Source organism: Telmatherina bonti (genome assembly GCF_933228915.1).
Source record: "Telmatherina bonti genome assembly, chromosome: 23".
Classification (NCBI taxonomy): domain Eukaryota; kingdom Metazoa; phylum Chordata; class Actinopteri; order Atheriniformes; family Telmatherinidae; genus Telmatherina; species Telmatherina bonti.
In genome coordinates, this window is record NC_136632.1 from 25,242,084 (window position 1) to 25,260,521 (window position 18,438).

General features: G+C 42.4%; 1 protein-coding gene across 1 annotated transcript in view; it reads right to left on the reverse strand.

The window, feature by feature from the left end:
- Positions 1 to 740: 740 nt before the first annotated feature.
- The window catches only part of LOC306773307 (thyrotropin-releasing hormone-degrading ectoenzyme-like), a gene marked incomplete at both ends in the record, with an annotated part of 278,364 nt that continues 260,666 nt past the window's right edge, over positions 741 to 18,438 (reverse strand). The window contains 4 exons of the mRNA XM_079263095.1: positions 741 to 893; positions 7,303 to 7,384; positions 7,462 to 7,602; positions 10,714 to 10,881. Coding sequence (XP_079119221.1) covers positions 741 to 893; positions 7,303 to 7,384; positions 7,462 to 7,602; positions 10,714 to 10,881 — 544 coding nt within the window. The remainder of the gene's footprint in view (positions 894 to 7,302; positions 7,385 to 7,461; positions 7,603 to 10,713; positions 10,882 to 18,438) is intronic.

The following is an 18,438-nucleotide window of genomic DNA, read 5'->3' on the forward strand; positions in this document are numbered from 1 at the left end:
AGACAGTGATCTTCATGAAGTAAATGTTTGCGATCCTCTGGGCAAACGGTCAAGGGTTCAAATGAAAAAAATGGTTTGAATGTGTCTTTAGCTTATCAAACCCATCCAATGTAACTGCAATGAGTTATAAAGTATCTGTTTGGAAAAGAAACCAGACAAGCTTTACCAGCGCAAATAAAAAAAAAAAAAATGATTGCAGAATTCTCTGGTTCTCTGCATAAAAGAGGATGTAAAACTCTCCAAAAGAGAGATGGATGAACAAACTATACAGTGGTACAAAACTTGGATAAATATTTTGATGTTTTGTATAAAAATGGTAGCTGATGGTTAAATTATTAAAGTCATATCCTATTCACCGTTGCTTGTTAATCTGAATTCAGTTTCTTTTTTTGTTTAGCTGTTGTTCTCTGTGAAGAATGAGCTAAAATGTTTGGTGTTAGCTAGCACTGGACAAATCGCTGCCTGCTAGCTTACAGCTTTACTAACCTGTGTTTCATTTTTCGCAGCACAGAAACCAGTTTGACTACATCAAACATGTTGAGGAAACAAAGATTCCATCTGTGATGAAAACGTTAAAAGTAAATTGATTTGAAAACAGAACCAGTTAGGAGATGGGCTGATTAACCAGTCAAACCAGTTTTCCCGCCAGTTTTCTTTGTTCTGACTGCATCTGTAAGCTAGCAGTGCTTTAGCTTGGCAGTCAGTGTGCAGTCGGTCCAGTCTGGCGAGGCGGCCTAGCGTTAGCCAAGGCTGGGGTTTGGAGGTTTGCGTAGCCACTGGTAGAACTGCCGCCGGTGGAGGCGGTGCCAGCGCACATTGCCCTCAACGATCTCCAGCGCCCGTGGCAACGCAGGCCCCGCCCCAACACCGCTGGACTGGATAAATTCCTTTAACTGAAGAAAGTCAGAAAAATAGCAGAGGAAGAAAGGAAAAAGCAGAAAAGGAGAAGTTAGGTAAAAGATGGACTGTTTAAGTTTTTGAAACCCATTTGTGTGGAAAGAAAAGAAGGTAAACTCGTGAAAACTTAACACCCTTAGAGATTAGACAATTAGAAAGAATCTATAATATGCTAACATTTAGACCTCAAATGTTTCATGTCTTCAATAGATACACAAATACACAATAAAACAATAAAATACACAAAGCCAACATGACTGAATGGAATCAGGATGCAGAGGAACATCATCGTATTGCATGCTGGGATAGAAGCAACATCATGTGAAGAATACTATCTCTATCCTTCTGCCAACACCATGGTGGCATAGTTAGCTTTTGTTTTATTTTGCTAAAAACTGTCCAAGATAATGGAGAAGGGACAGAGAAATGGTAGAGAGAAAGCCAAAGTATCCTAAATGCACACGACAGAAGTTTGACACATTTTCACAGTGCCCCTCTTATAGACGGCTAATCCAGTATCCATCTTGCATCCTACCTGTACTGTGAGTTGTCTTCAGCCAGTAAAACTAAGTCCTCTGTTGACTGTAATTGCTTGCTTGGTCCCTTTCTCTCTTTCTTTTTCTCTTCTCTGACAATAATGTCTTTTTGCGTTTATTTGCTGGTTCACGTTAAAAATGGTAAATATAGTGCTTGCTAGAGCAAAGTGGTGCGTAACATGAAATTGTAACATCACAACTTCCCAGGAGAAAAAAACACTGAAATGTTTTCTCATCCCCAGTACGCTGCAGGGCAGTGACAGCTTCAGAAAGGTACAAAATAAATGTCACTGTGCCAAACAAGTCCGAAAAGCAGAGTTTTAAGTTTGGAAAGTTACATAATGAACACCTATAGACCTGTCTCTAACCTCTCTTTTAAATCCAAGATAATTAAGAAAGTTGTGTTCAATCAGCACCATGACTTCTTAAATGAAAGTGGAAAGCTTGATAAGTTCCAGCCAGGCTTTCGACCTCGTCACAGCACTGAAACAGCTCTGGTTAAAGTCTTAAATGACATCAAGTTGAGTACTGACTCTGGTCAAGTATCAGTCCTGGTTCTGCTGGATCTTAGTGTTGCGTTTGATACTGTAGATCACAGGATTCTATTGGACAGGCTGAGAAACTGGGTTGGCATTTATGGAGTGGTCCTTAACACGTTCGGGTCCTATTTAAAAGGTCTGAGTTTTTTTTGTTACAATCCACAGCTCTGAATCTGAAGGAGCGGCCATGACCTGTGGAGTACCTCAAGGGTCAGTCCTTGGACCTCTTCTGTTCAACTTTTATCTGCTGCCTTTTGGGTCAAATAATACAGAACTTTATCATTAATTATCACTTTCATGCAGACGCCACACATCTTTATGTGTCTTTGACACCAGATGACTGCAGTCCAATAGATTTACTGTGCTAGTGTTTGGAGCAAAATAAACACCTTGATGAGAGAGAGTTTTCTTCAATTAAATGAAGTAAAAAACTGGAATGACTCTGTTTTACTCTGAGATATTTTATTACTGCTGACATAAAGTTGTTACTAGAGCTGGACTGTCTTAAAGGTTCCTAAAGGGACATTAATTCAAAGGTTCGTAGTCAGGAAAATTCTTCTCGCGTGAAAGAGAAGGTGAAGAAACAAAACATGGTGTTACAGGACTTTAATTTAAAGGAAAGCTGAGGTGAACTTCTTTCTTTCAAAGGAATTAATTTAACTTTAGAGTTAAAGACCAAAGAGGAACCTTGCTGTTGCTCATAGTTTGACAGATTCAGCGACGCACAGGAGCAAAGCCGTCCTTTCAGCTGGTGTTACTACAGTTCATAGCTCCTACTTTCTCTCTCCAATGTCTTTCCTTTTCTTTACTTCTGCTTGTTTTCCTCCCATGTGTGAGTCACCAGAGGCACTCGTTCGGATTTAAAATTAAAAGCCACGTCAATCCAAGCCTTTGTTCCAGTTTTTGTATTTAGGACCCCCGTGGGAAATAATGATGGTTGTGTTGGGAGGTTTCACTGACAGTGAAGGCCACAACAAAGCTGTAATCTGTTACAATCTCAACAACAGGAGTAGAAAGACAAAGGAAAAGATTTCTGGTCAGAAACGCCATCAATCCTCATGTTTCCGTGCCATTTCTGATTTCCCCGTCTGGTAAAGTATCTCTTCATCATATGAATTAACAGGTGTACTCGCTGTGAAATGACTAAACGGAGGAATAATTAAAACCATTAATCAAGAGCCACTTTTTTGGAATGAACACCACCAAATTTAGAATACTGATGTGGTGGTGAGCCTCCAGAGAGCATGTTAACACGCCATGATTAATTGGGAAGTCTTTCAGTTGACGCCTCAGCCTTCATGCTGGCAGGCAGATAACATGCTATTTCAGTCCTGTTAGTGGACTGAAGTAGGACAGGTAAATAGTTTTTGGTTATATTGCTGTTGAAACTGTTGCAAAAACCAATATTTTAATTAAAGAATATGTCCTGCTATTTTAGAATTATAAAACTGTGTTTCATAAATTCAGGATTTTGCATGTTGAATGAATAGAAAGGTGTAAAAACAGAATTGTTTTTCAAAAACAGTATTTTGTTATGACCTCAAACACCAGCAAGAGTTTTCACACGGTGGTGACAAACCCAAAGTTTAACCCAGAGTTAGCCAGAAGACAGGTAAACCAGGGTCCTGGATCGAATCAATCAACAGGTAAACTAGGGTCCTGGATCTAACCAAAAAGCAGGTAAACCAGAGTCCTGGATCGAACCAAAGGACAGGTAAACCAGGGTCCTGGATCTAACCAGAAAGCAGGTAAACTAGGGTCCTGGATCGAACCAAAGGACAGGTAAACCAAGGTCCTGGATCTAACCAGAAAGCAGGTAAACCAGGGTCCTGGATTGAACCAGAAAGCAGGTAAACCAGAGTCCTGGATCGAACCAAAGGACAGGTAAACCAGGGTCCTGGATATAACCAGAAAGCAGGTAAACCTGGCACCTGGATTGAGCCACGAAACAGGTAAACCAGAGTCCTGGATCGAACTGAAGGACAGATAAACCAGGGTCCTGGATCGGGCCAAAAGACGGGTAAAGCAGGGTCTTGAATCGAGCTGAAAGCAGGTAAACCAGGGTCCTGGATCGAGCCAGGGGATAGTTAAACCAGGGTCCTGGATTGAGCCAAAAGACAGGTAAACCAGGGTCCTGGATCAAGCCAAAAGACTGGTAAACCAGGGTCTTGGATTGAGCCATAAGACAGGTAAACCAGGGTCTTGGATTGAGCCATAAGACAGGTAAACCAGGGTTTTGGATTGAGCAAGAAGACAGGTAAACCAGGGTCCTGGATTGAGCCAAAAGACTGGTAAACCAGGGTCTTGGATTGAGCCATAAGACAGGTAAACCAGGGTTTTGGATTGAGCCAAAAGACAGGTAAACCAGGGTCCTGGATTGAGCCAAAAGACAGGTAAACCAGGGTCCTGGATCAAGCCAAAAGACCGGTAAACCAGGGTCCTGGATTGAGCAAGGAAACAGGTAAAACAGGGTCCTAGATCAAGCCAAAAGACAGGTAAACCAGGGTCCTAGATCAAGCCAAAAGACAGGTAAAGCAGGATCTTGGATCAAGCCAAAAGACAGGTAAACCAGGGTTTTGGATTGAGCAAGAAGACAGGTAAACCAGGGTCCTGGATTGAGCCTTAAGACAGGTAAACCAGGGTCCTGGATCTAACCAGAAAGCAGGTAAACTAGGGTCCTGGATCGAATCAAAGGACAGGTAAACCAAGGTCCTGGATCTAACCAGAAAGCAGGTAAACCAGGGTCCTGGATTGAGCCAGAAAGCAGGTAAACCAGAGTCCTGGATCGAACCAAAGGACAAGTAAACCAGGATCCTGGATATAACCAGAAAGCAGGTAAACCTGGGACCTGGATTGAGCCACGAAACAGGTAAACCAGAGTCCTAGATCGAACTGAAGGACAGGTAAACCAGGGTCCTGGATCGGGCCAAAAGACGGGTAAAGCAGGGTCTTGAATCGAGCTGAAAGCAGGTAAACCAGGGTCCTGGATCGAGCCGGAGGACAGTTAAAACAGGGTCCTGGATTGAGCCAAAAGACAGGTAAACCAGGGTCCTGGATCAAGCCAAAAGACTGGTAAACCAGGGTCTTGGATTGAGCCATAAGACAGGTAAACCAGGGTCTTGGATTGAGCCATAAGACAGGTAAACCAGGGTTTTGGATTGAGCAAGAAGACAGGTAAACCAGGGTCCTGGATCGAGCCGGAGGACAGTTAAAACAGGGTCCTGGATTGAGCCAAAAGACAGGTAAACCAGGGTCCTGGATCAAGCCAAAAGACTGGTAAACCAGGGTCTTGGATTGAGCCATAAGACAGGTAAACCAGGGTCTTGGATTGAGCCATAAGAAAGGTAAACCAGGGTTTTGGATTGAGCAAGAAGACAGGTAAACCAGGGTCCTGGATTGAGCCAAAAGACTGGTAAACCAGGGTCTTGGATTGAGCCATAAGACAGGTAAACCAGGGTTTTGGATTGAGCCAAAAGACAGGTAAACCAGGGTCCTGGATTGAGCCAAAAGACAGGTAAACCAGGGTCCTGGATCAAGCCAAAAGACTGGTAAACCAGGGTCCTGGATTGAGCAAGGAAACAGGTAAAACAGGGTCCTAGATCAAGCCATAAGACAGGTAAACCAGGGTCTTGGATTGAGCCATAAGACAGGTAAACCAGGGTTTTGGATTGAGCAAGAAGACAGGTAAACCAGGGTCCTGGACTGAGCCTTAAGACAGGTAAACCAGGGTCCTGGATCAAGCCAAAAGAAAGGTAAACCAGGGTCTTGGATTGAGCCATAAAACAGGTAAACCAGGGTTTTGGATTGAGCAAGAAGACAGGTAAACCAGGGTCCTGGATTGAGCCAAAAGACAGGTAAACCAGGGTCCTGGATCAAGCCAAAAGACTGGTAAACCAGGGTCCTGGATTGAGCCAAAAGACTGGTAAACCAGGGTCTTGGATTGAGCCATAAGACAGGTAAACCAGGGTTTTGGATTGAGCCTTAAGACAGGTAAACCAGGGTCCTGGATTGAGCCATAAAACAGGTAAACCAGGGTCCTGGATCGAGCAAGGAAACAGGTAAACCAGGGTCCTAGATCAAGCCAAAAGACAGGTAAAGCAGGATCTTGGATCAAGCCAAAAGACAGGTGAACCAGGGTCCTGGATTGAGCCAAAAGACAGGTGAACCAGGGTCCTGGATTGAGCCAAAAGACAGGTAAACCAGGGTCCTGGATCAAGCCAAAAGACTGGTAAACCAGGGTCCTGGATTGAGCCATAAAACAGGTAAACCAGGGTTTTGGATTGAGCAAGAAGACAGGTAAACCAGGGTCCTGGATTGAGCCAAAAGACAGGTAAACCAGGGTCCTGGATCAAGCCAAAAGACTGGTAAACCAGGGTCCTGGATTGAGCCAAAAGACTGGTAAACCAGGGTCTTGGATTGAGCCATAAGACAGGTAAACCAGGGTTTTGGATTGAGCCTTAAGACAGGTAAACCAGGGTCCTGGATTGAGCCATAAAACAGGTAAACCAGGGTCCTGGATCGAGCAAGGAAACAGGTAAACCAGGGTCCTAGATCAAGCCAAAAGACAGGTAAAGCAGGATCTTGGATCAAGCCAAAAGACAGGTGAACCAGGGTCCTGGATTGAGCCAAAAGACAGGTGAACCAGGGTCCTGGATTGAGCCAAAAGACAGGTAAACCAGGGTCCTGGATCAAGCCAAAAGACTGGTAAACCAGGGTCCTGGATCAAGCCAAAAGACTGGTAAACCAGGGTCTTGGATTGAGCCATAAGACAGGTAAACCAGGGTCTTGGATCGAGCCAGTGGAAAGTTCTAACCAGGTGAAATGCAGACTCTTCAGATGCATGTTGGTGGGCCGACCCACTTCGTTTGGGTCCTTTGGCTTATTTTGGCTCTGGCTGGTCAGGAAAACTCTATCTTCATCCAGTTTGCTGCAAACTGAAGCAAACTATATCTCTCAGCTGGCCTGGGAACGCCTCGGGATCCCCGCTGCAGAGTTGGCAGATGTGGCTGGGGAGACGGAAGTCTGGGCTTCCCGGCTGAGGCTGCTGCCTCCGCGACCCGACCCCGGATAAGCAGCAGAGGATGGATGGATGGATGGATGGATGGATGGATGGATGGATGTATTATTATCAAAGTGTAATATTATCATTAAATATATCATATTATGATATATTATAATGATCTTTGTTTAGAAACATGCAATGGGCCTGCTGGGGGATTATGGGAACATGTACATTAGATGTTGGACGTGTAAATTTTGAGGTGAGCTAATGGTTGGCTAACTGGCTAACAGGACGGCTGTACAGTACATGTGTGCATCTGTGCGTTTACCTCGGCCAGTTCTCTTTCCGTGTTGAGGAACTCTGTGACTCCACTGATGAGTTTGGAGTTCATGAACAGAGCTTCACCGTATCTGAGCAGAGAAAGCAGGAAGTTACCGAATGAAAGGGGTAAAACGGGGCTAAAACCTGCAGAGGGACTGTGTCTTACCGAGCGTTGAGGACGTCCCACTTCTCTCGGAAGTATTTCCAGGCCAGGTTTCGTCCTTGAGGGTTTCTGCCCACGTGGATGATGACATCGATTACATCCTGCTCTGGAACTAAGTCTGAGGTCAGGGACAGGTTCAGCAGCCTGGAGGATGCAGAGAAAAGACTCATTTATCATGAAGACGGTAAATAAGAGCCTCTAAACAACATGCTTGTTGACAACATGTAAACATCCACTTTATTTCCGTGAAACTCCCTGAAGTCCACGCTGCTGTAAATGGACTGTCGGTTTGTCGATACTTTCAGACGTTACCATTTATTATCAGGCCGAGTTAAATGAGTCCCATTAAAGTTTCATTCATCTCTACAGTAGTTTTTATTCATTCAGTTTGACTCAAAGACATTTTGAAGGTGTTTCTCGGCTGCTATCCTCCACATGTACACTGACGTATTAGCATGGAGGAATGCTTCTGTGTATATGTATTATATTTATTTATACTCTGTTTTGACCTTGTACACGGTAAAGTTAAATGTTCCAGTATGAAGAGTGGTGATAGGTTGTTTCTTTTACACACATCCACCTTCTTGCAGTGTGTAGTTATGTGTGCAGGGGGCATGTGAAGCCCCTCGAGCTTGTGGCTCAAATTAACAAATGATTTTCAGGAAGAAGATTTTGTTTTAAGGTACATTTAGTTAGACTGGAATCTGTAGCAAACTTAGTATATGTGTAAATAATCATATTATTCTGTTATTTAATCGTTTTTAAAATATTTATTTAATATAATTTTTGTTTAATTTAATAATTTGGATAATTTATTTTTATTCTAAAATATATTTTTTTAAAGGTGGAGTATGTAAGATTTTCAATATTTTAAATAAAAATTCACTAAAAAAAATAACTACAATCATAATTAGATAGTTTTTTGAACACGTAGGTTCCAGTCTGTTCATATTTGATGCGTTATTAAATTACAAGTTTAATTAATGACATCTTTTAAAAAACTATGTAATTATGATTCCAGTTATTTTTTTTTGTTAATTTTTTTTTTTAAATATTGAAAATCTTACATATTCTACCTTTAAGTATTGATGTTTTTGAATTTTATTTATATTCATACAGTCCTTGCATTAAAGACATATATGGACAGTAATGATTTTCCTTTAAGGGCGAATTGTGTCGATATCACTGCTGATAAGGATGAAAAGGTGGTGTGAACAGATGGGATGATGTGGACAGGCAAAACGTTGGAGGCGTTCGTCCCGACCAACATGGATCGACTGAAAACTCTGCAGGAAAGCTGTGTGTTTGTCAGATTCCAGCAGAAAAGGTCAAGCTGTCTGGTGTAAATGGATATTTGGAATTTCAGTGCTGCTGGTGTTTCTGTCAAAGTGGAAAGCACTTCTCCGGACTACTGAAGTAATCAGATTACTTCCACTGACAGTGATATTTGGCAAACACATTAATCCAAATGTTTTTGAGATGTGAGACAGAAAAAGTTCAGTTTACCTTCATTTCTCTTACTTTTTCCATTTCTGTTGCTTGTGTGCGTGTGTGTGTGTGTGTGTGTGTGTGTGTGTGTGTGTGTGTGTGTGTGTGTTTTGACTGGTTGTCTGAGCTGCTGTTTCATTAAACCCCCAAATCAATTTTCTCTCTTTTCCCACAATCCCTCTGTGCTGCAGCCGCTTCCTATGTGACCAATCAGTGCGTTTCTGAGCCGCAGTTGTTGATTGTTATGTGTGTGCAGGTGTGTGTGTGTGTGTGTGTGTGTGTGCAGCTACCTGAACATGCAGCTCTGCTCTCTGATTGCAGAACAGTTGACTGTGTCTGGAAAATCAATACTTCAAACACACACACACACACAATCACCCCCTTATCTGTCTCACTGTACAGCTCTGGGTGTGTGTGAGATCCATTTTATTTTCCTTCTGAACAACACGCTGCAGTTTATTCCTGATAAAACACACTCGTGTCCACATGCACACATCACTAAGCATCTAGGTATGGATTTATGTACTCCTGGGTCATTGGGAAATTTTTACAGTGAATGTTTCATTGAATTTGAGGCCTCCGTTTTGTGTCAGTGTGCCTCAAAGATCCGTTTTCAGACTTGAACTTTGCTTCCTTTGCGTAGATAAATCTATTCCAGGAGCATTTATTCACGTTTTGGTCCAAGTTTAGCTGCCGTCACAGTAACGCTGCTGCTGAAAAGCTGTAAAAAAGGACTTTTAGAAACCTAAATTAAGCACCTCTGGCTTTAGAAATGCAAGTTTCTAATCAATATTTCATGTTAACAGCGGCGCCAACACGTTGCCATGTAAAACAGCCGCGGCTGATTTGTAATCTGTAATGCGACTCATTGTTTAGGTTTCGGCTCAAGCTTTCTTTCTGGCTCTTGCAGCTCTTATTGATCTCGGTTTCAGCAGATACAAAGAGCTGTTTTCTGTTTTTCACACAGACTGATGAACTGACTGTACTCTGCTGCAGCACACACACAGATTCCAGGTTTCTGTCCCGACGTGACCCAGATTTGATCCGTTTTAGAGGAAAAGCAAAAGAAAATGCTAATTTGTATCGCATTGACTGAATTTAGCCACAAACTGAAGAAATTTCACCCAAAAAGGAGATTTGAACGCTTTAAACTTGACCATATTTTTGCAGCTTCTTGCAGAATGATCCGTAAAGCGCTTTCAGGCTGCGTGGTTTTCTTCCCGCAGCTCTTCTGACATTCACCGACACGTTCTCTGATGTTGATGAATGACCCCAGTGCACAGAAGCTCCTCTGTGTGCAGCTTTCAGGAGCGTTTCATTAAATTAATAAGACCTGTTGGCACTTTGTCAGCCTCTGCAAACACACCTGATACCCACATGCCAGCTCATCTGGGTTTCTGCCAGTCAGGGAAAATATTTGTTGGAAAAGCTAAACTAAGATCCCAGTTTTTCTACTGGTAGGTTTTCCTGTCATGGCTAAACTCCAACGTATTACCAGGAATATCGCCTTCACCTGATGAACAGGAGGAAGAGTTTTTCTAAGATCATTTCTGATGTCTTTCCCCCATTTGGTTTGATGAAAATCTGATTATTTTCTTGGTTTCTTTACCCCCATTACCATGTACCATCAGCGACTTCTTCAGACCAGTTTCCACTGGTGGCGTGTGCTTTGACTTGAGAAACAACACAAATGCAAAGCATTTTCCAGAGATGAAGAGTGCTTTCACCACATTAAGTCCAGTTTACGACGAGCTGTGTGGCTCGTACCTATTCAGGAGGAAGGTGTTGTCCGAGCAGGTGAGGGCCTCCAGCAGGATCTTCTTCTCCGAGACGGCGTTTGTGGAGTGGAACTTCATCCAGATGAACTCCCACACGTCCTCGTCCATCAGACTGACCCCGGTACAGTAAACTATGTCACGGATGTTGGGCGGAATCCTGCAAGGACAAGAACATGTCAAGCCGCCATCAGTCTGAGATAAGTCAGTCTCACCTCCAGCACACAGAAATCAAAGCGTGTCGCTTATTTAGTTTGGTTGGACTGGTGTGGGTGTGGAGCAGCGAGGCAACCAGGAAGGCACTCTGGATACTAAGCATAGACTGTATAAGAAAGATGGATGAAGCCTCCGGTGGTTAAAAGTGAAGCCGATGTGGAAGTGTATAAAACTGCAGTTCCCCCTTCATCCACTAGGGGCTGCAAAACAGAGCAAATCCCCATAGACTCCCATGTTAAAAAGACCAACTTCACAGCAGAAATAAACATGTTTACAGCAGAAATAAACATGTTTACAGCAGATATAAACATGTTTACAGCAGGAATAAACATGTTTACAGCAGATATAAACATGTTTCCAGCAGAAATAAACATGTTTACAGCAGATATAAACATGTTTACAGCAGGAATAAACATGTTTACAGCAGATATAAACATGTTTACAGCAGGAATAAACATGTTTACAGCAGATATAAACATGTTTACAGCAGGAATAAACATGTTTTCAGCAGATATAAACATGTTTACAGCAGGAATAAACATGTTTACAGCAGATATAAACATGTTTACAGCAGAAATAAACATGTTTACAGCAGATATAAACATGTTTACAGCAGGAATAAACATGTTTACAGCAGATATAAACATGTTTACAGCAGATATAAACATGTTTACAGCAGATATAAACATGTTTACAGCAGAAATAAACATGTTTACAGCAGGAATAAACATGTTTACAGCCTGGTACAAAAGTCCATTTTAGGTTTAATAGGTCAGGTTTATCTTCATGACAACTGTGGGGGGAGTGAATTTTTTTCTAACTCGCCCGTTTAAAAGTATTTTAATTTCCAAGTTCGGCATATTTAGGGGCGTGTCCTTTTGATTGACAGGTACCCGATCTCCCGCTTCAAGTCAGAAGAACGTAGCTTAACCGCGGTTTTTAGCCGGTTAACAACGTGACTTAGCTTTAGCCCGCTTACCTCCGTTAGCAGGTTAGCTCCTGTTAGCTCTGGGTTAGCTTGGTTAGCTTTTAGCTACAGAAAGCTCGGAGTTCGCTTGATGTCAATCATCCACCATGACGCTCACAGCCCCCCTCTCAGCTCCACCTCTTTGCCCATATCTGTATTTTCCGGGTGAGACGACGCACATGCCCCTGCCAAGATGGTGATGGTAGGAACCGCCCACCGAGCTTCAATCCAGCTCTTCAGAAACCTACGGGTGACGTCACGGAGGCTCCGCCCATCTTTTATATACAGTCTATGGTACTACATCTTCTTCCATTATGACCCCTCTGTGGACATGAAATGCACTTAACGGCACTTTCTCCCCAACGGCAGCTTCGGGGAGGCTAATTGGCACGGGGTCCTCTGAACCCATCTGACTAATGCGATGAGCTGGAATACAATCTGGGAATGAATCAGATTCCTTGCAGCTGTGGAGACCGACGGCAGCTCCCGCCTCAGCTGTTTTTGACATTTCCCCAAGTGAACCATAATCTGCCATTGAAAACAACAAATGTTCATGTCAGCCTCAAACCGAATGAAATATGACTCTTTCTGACAGTGCCCACATGCCCCAACATTAGCACAAGTTAAATATCAAGACTGAAACAGACCAGACTGTTCCTGTGATAGCAGCCTGGCTCTTTTTGTGGGTGCGTAGTTCAGAGATTCCAGGTTGCAATCTGTCATTTTGTCCACATTTTGGTGTGAACGGAATCAGACCTGAATCTAGACCTGGATATAGACCTGGATAGCACTGGGTGGGTTACCAGCCAGTATGTGACACGCAGACCACTGGCTGCTACTGCTTGCTTGGTCTTGTCCAGGTGGATTTCAGGTAGCCGCCACTCACTCAGCAGACCCTATCCTGGAGGCTAACCGCTAGCGCTGGCTGCTCTGCAGCGGGAAGTGGATCCCTGCTAGTAGCCTGCAGCTTCTGCTAGCTCCTCACAGCGAAAAACATTCTGCTTTTAAAGTGGTGAGGTGGATAACACACAGACTGAGATGAATGCATTTATGGAAACTTGGGAACTATGATGCAAGAGTTGCTCGGTAAGAAAACAGAAAGTTTGAGCAGATTAAGTCAAGCTCCCTCTGCATGGAAATGCTAAAACATTTATTTTACTTACCTGTATTTATTTACCAGGGACAGCGAATGGAAACATAGAAGACAGAGGAAAGCTGATGTTTTATATAAAGAGTATGGAACATCAAGCTCATTTGCATCTCTCCACGCTGTTGGACGACGGGGGAAAACCAAAAAAAACACCAAAACAAAACAGAGAACAATGTACACCTACTTCCTATCCAGCTTATTTAATCTAAAAGACACAAACATTATGTATTATAATGCTAATTATTAGTTTTGTAATGGTGATTCACCTTTTTGGAGAGTCGGTTCTTTTCGTTACCAAATAACTCTTCACACAGTAGCGCTCAGAGCTTCTGTTTTAGTCTAATTCAGCTTTAGTGACTGCCTGCAGGTTGATAAGCATTTCTTTTTAACTTAACAGGCTTATTTTTTGCATTTCTCGAGTTAAGAAAACAGTTTTAACCTTTTAGTCTGCCTTTAAATGAACTGAATTCAGAACCACATCAACAAGACGCTTTAAATTTCCAAACTTTTCCATTTTTTTCGACACACTTGGAATCTAAATCTGACTTCCAGCTTCCTCTGTGTACCTGGTCTGCTCTGCTACAAGCCCTTCCTTCTCTACATGGTGATATGATCCGGGTCTTTCTTCGTATGGAACATCATGTGACCAATAAACATGAAGTCCCGCCCCTTCCAAAGGAATCAGTTCTTCTTGTTCACTACAAAGAATCAGTTCGTTCGTGAGCGACACATCATTGTAGCTTTGGGTGCTATTTCATCTGAGGTGATAAAATAATGTTTTGATGTTGCAGATAATCCTGGAAACAAACAAAAAAAAAACCATTTTATAAGTTTAAGTTATTTATTTGGTTTCTTTGACTGGATAGGTGATTATCCTCTTCAAGCTAACTTGTTTCATTGTATTGTGTTGTTTCATTTCTACTCAGCCGGCTGTAAACTCAACGAATCATCAATACATTAAAAATAAAAACATCTGACTGGAATAAGCGACGTTCTAAGTGATCTTATGAGACACCAGACGGCACATTTGCATTAAATATCATCTGAAGAAAAAGCCTGTTTTTACATGATCTTTGTGTGTAAAAGCCAACGTGAAGACAAACCGGAGCAGAACTGAATAAACTGAGATGAACCAGTTTCTGGACCATGTGTGAAAGCCCCGTCAGGATTTCTCATTTTGTCATGTCGAGTGGGATCAGCCAGGCAACCTGATGGACTGAACGCTGGTTAAACAAGCTGTCTGCGGGGGGGTGCAGCAGCCATGACGGAGGCTGATAAGAACTAAATCTTCTCGCAGGACCTTCACCACACCATCTCTCATAGCTCATCCATGAAGCAACAATCGCCACAAACACACTGAAGTCTTAAAAAAGGCAGATTTGGATCCACAACCAGGTGTGTGCAGCTGATGTCAGTCTGAAACCGTGACCCACATGCTAAACAGCATCAGAAAGAAGACTGGAGGTCTCTGCCATCATCCCCCAGGAAGCTTTGGCCATATTCACACACAGTTAAGTTTTATGTGTTACAAATGTAGATCATACTTTAATCTAAAAACAACTGAAGACATCCTTCATGTCTCAGCAACGTCCGTCCCACAGTGGACAAGCAGCTGCAGTGGAAAGACTTTTTATTCTCATCAAACCGTTTCAGGAAGCAGAAATGATTCATGATAAAACGGCTCTTTGTGTCCGGTGAGCCCTCTTGCGCTCGACTTCTTCACCGTGAAGCTTTAACGCCATCGAGTCAACTGGGGCTTCCAGCGCCGGTGTCCCTGCAGGTCACGTCTACACACACACTGCAACACACACCTCGTCCCAGCTGCTTACTGGCCTCAATCAGCAGCAAAGCAAAAAGGTGACCGCTTCCTTCACACTCACATATACATATACATATGTGTGTGTGTGTATGTGTGTGTGTGTGTGTGTGTGTGTGTGACCTAAATTGTCAATACTCCAAGCTAACTTCCATCAAAACACAACACGCTCAGCTGGCAGCGACACTTTATACGAAGCTCCTGAACAAACCTGTGATTCAGTATGTTTAAAGGTTTGCTGTGTGTGTGTGTGGGTGTGTGTGTGTGGGAGCATTGGGAGTCATGCAGGGACAATTGCATCATTCACCAACCTGCAAAATCATTTTAGGGATGCTCTACTTAAGAAAAAGCTTCAACACACACACACACACACACACACACGCCAACTTCTACTTTCCTGCTGATCGAGGCGTTAAAAGTCATTTTCTGGTGACGTCTGCCAAACAGAGTTAACTCCAGATTATTTCAGGTTATTAATGTAAAACCATTTTGCGCACTCTGACATCTAACTGCTCCCACAAGTTAAAAAAAAACAGAAAAAATAAAAGATGTGCTGCGACTTTTGGGAAAAGTTCAGTTTCCCATGAATTAAATTTGTTTCCAAGCGGAGCATAATGTCACCAGAAGCCACAAATATGATTAGCAGATCATTTTATTGAATAATGTTTGGTAAATAAGTCATAATTCTCACATAATCTCGTTGGCAAGACTTCACTAGAATTGCGGCTTATGCCAGGTAGAGGTATTTCAGGTTTTCCAGGCTTTTCCAAACCCTTCTGAGAGGTTTGTCTAGATGGAAGTGTTTCCATTAGCAGTTTTTACTGCGATACTTCGGCTTTGTGCGACTGGCATGGAAACGCAGCTTGTGGAGGTCTGAAGGCGGCGACGTTTTAAACAGACATTTATGTACATAAGGAAGCAGAAACGGGTCTTACACCTGCAGCATCAATGTGAGAAGCTAAAGTGCTAATTGAGAAAAATGTGTGACGTGATGCTGAAACGCTTGTTTCTTTTCAGGTAGATCACTCTGTTCTGTTTCTGTTCCCACCGCTGTTTATTTTATCACATCTACAGGCTCAGCTGTTATTCCTAATAAAAATAACAGTAATAATGTGACACTTTTCTCCACAGAATATATAATATTCTCTCTGGAAAGCTCCAGATGGCTGAGATCCCATTAACTAACACGCTCGCTCTGTGTGTGAGTCTGTATGTGTGCTTTAACAGTCTGCAGAGGATGTTTTATGTCCTGAAGCCATTTCTCCTGAAATATCTCGTCCTTCCTCTTATTCTTCCTCTGCATCAAACTCCCACTCTGACAGTAAATATGCCTCCCCGCCATCTGCTGCGCCCGTCGGTCCATATGTCTGTCTGTCTGACTCCGCAGTCTAAGTGTCACTCTGAATTTTGGAAATCACTCTGTCAGATGGATGAAACATTTAAAGTGGCTGGCAGAGAAACACCGGCTTGTTCAGGTGCTTAAAAGCCTGACTAAAGGTTGCCTGCTGTGCTGTTACTGTGTCTGCTGCGTACAGGGAAATCTAATGGGTACAAATGGTTTGATAGTTGACTCCATCAACCACCAAACCCACTGCACCTCGCAATTTAGATATAATCAACTAAATTACACATCTGTGACATTTAATCATGTGATTTGAGCAGTTTTATTGGCTACACGTGGATATAATGGCAAAAAGTAATCCTACATTTGTCTTTTAAACAACCGGCCTTTGTAGTGATCTTTTAAAGTGGTCTTGGTCAACAGGTCTCCGGCTTTTTAAAGGTATTTCAAAGCATTTCTTTGGACATTTTCTGCTTTTTTTTTTTTTTTTTTTGCTCGTTTTCAATCCAGTTGTTCTTCTCTTAGTATGTGTCCAAACCTGGTATAATCTTAGTACTGTGTAAATGGGGATGTTTACACAGTGACACCAGCTGGTAGTGGTAATGCATCGCCATAAGGTTGTTTACAACTGTTTAAATCACCAGAAGAAGAAAAAAAACCAACAACACAAAGGCTGTGGTTGTGTCTCAGTTCAGGGTCTGCACACCTCCAAGAATGCAGACTACAGGCTACGAAGTGTTCTACGTAGTGTGCACACTCTGAAGTGCGCTTACTGCCAGTAAAATGAGACGGCTTATCTAGTGTGTGAGAATTACCCGTAGTGCTTCAGTTCTCCGTTGCCTAGCAACCACATATGCCAAGTTTATCTAATTACTGATCCCATTTTTCCACAAAAAACATGAAAATATTTTTTAAATGACAGAAAATGGTGCCAACAATTTTTTATTTATTTTAATTTTCCTTTGTGTCTAAATGACCAACATGAGGAGGAGGCGGTTTTGGCTGACAGCTCATCCTGTCCTCACAGTCAGACGATTAATTTGCACTTGGAAGTGTGCAGAACCTGAATTGAGACATAGCCACTGCCTGAATTTCCACCCTGTTCCCCATTATGGACCTCCACTGTGGATCAGCCTGTCAGAGAGCCTCAGGGCTGCAGACACTGTTGATGTTTGTAAAAAGAGGATCAAGACCCACCTATTTAACTTAGCATTGAACAGAATTTTATTTATTTTTTTGTTTATTTATTTATCTATTTTTAAACAAATCCTTTTATATGTATTTCTATCATTTCTTAAGGTTATTTAACTTTTGTTTTATCTCCAGTGTGTACCATATGGGCTGGCATGGGGTCCAACACTGCAGCTTTACGGCTGTGGGGTGGCTGGGTGCATTTTCTGCATCTGTTGCCGTGGCAGCGGCCCCTATAAGCATGCGGGGACTGGCACCTGGTGTGGATGGATCCCAAAGATATTGTTTCCTCACATCATGTATCAAGTCAGATGTTTTATTTTTATTTTATATTTTAGCTTGTTTATTTATTATACAATAGTTCAGTTAAAGACATAGGGAGTCATGTTATTGGGAAGGGGTGGGGTTGCTGTCTGGCCTTATGTGTGTGGAAGAGAACTGGAGACTCTTTTTAGAAAATATTTAAATGCCTTGCTTTATATGAGTGAAAGTTTATTTTTAACCTTTATGACCTGATTTTAAGTGTTAAGAAATAAAGTTTGATTTGATTACATAGCGCCTAATTCAAAGATCACGCCATTTACTAGTGGTGTTTGAATGTCCAGAGAGGAAAATATAGTGCACTCAAAGTTACCCACAATACATCTTGAAAAGCACTGAGAGTTGATGGTCACTAGATGGGTCAATATAACCACAATGCATTGCAGGCAGGAGCTCAAAGTGGTGCTAGTGACACAAACATCAAAGCAGGTTAAGAAAAAACTACAGATAATTTGTTTTATATCCTTATTCGTTGAATAAACATGCAACCCATAAGTTGCATATTTTCACACTAGTGTGGATTGGATTTGTGGTTGCCATGGTGACAGCCCATATTCACATGATCTGCGATGAGGAGAAAATGCCAAGTTTTGTGTTCGAATCGCCAACAGAGTGAGTGGACGATCTAGTGTAGCCCTTTGTAGGACGTGAGGGGGTGGGGACGAGTGGGGACATTCGCACACAACCAAAGTTTTTTACTGCTCTGAACTTGTG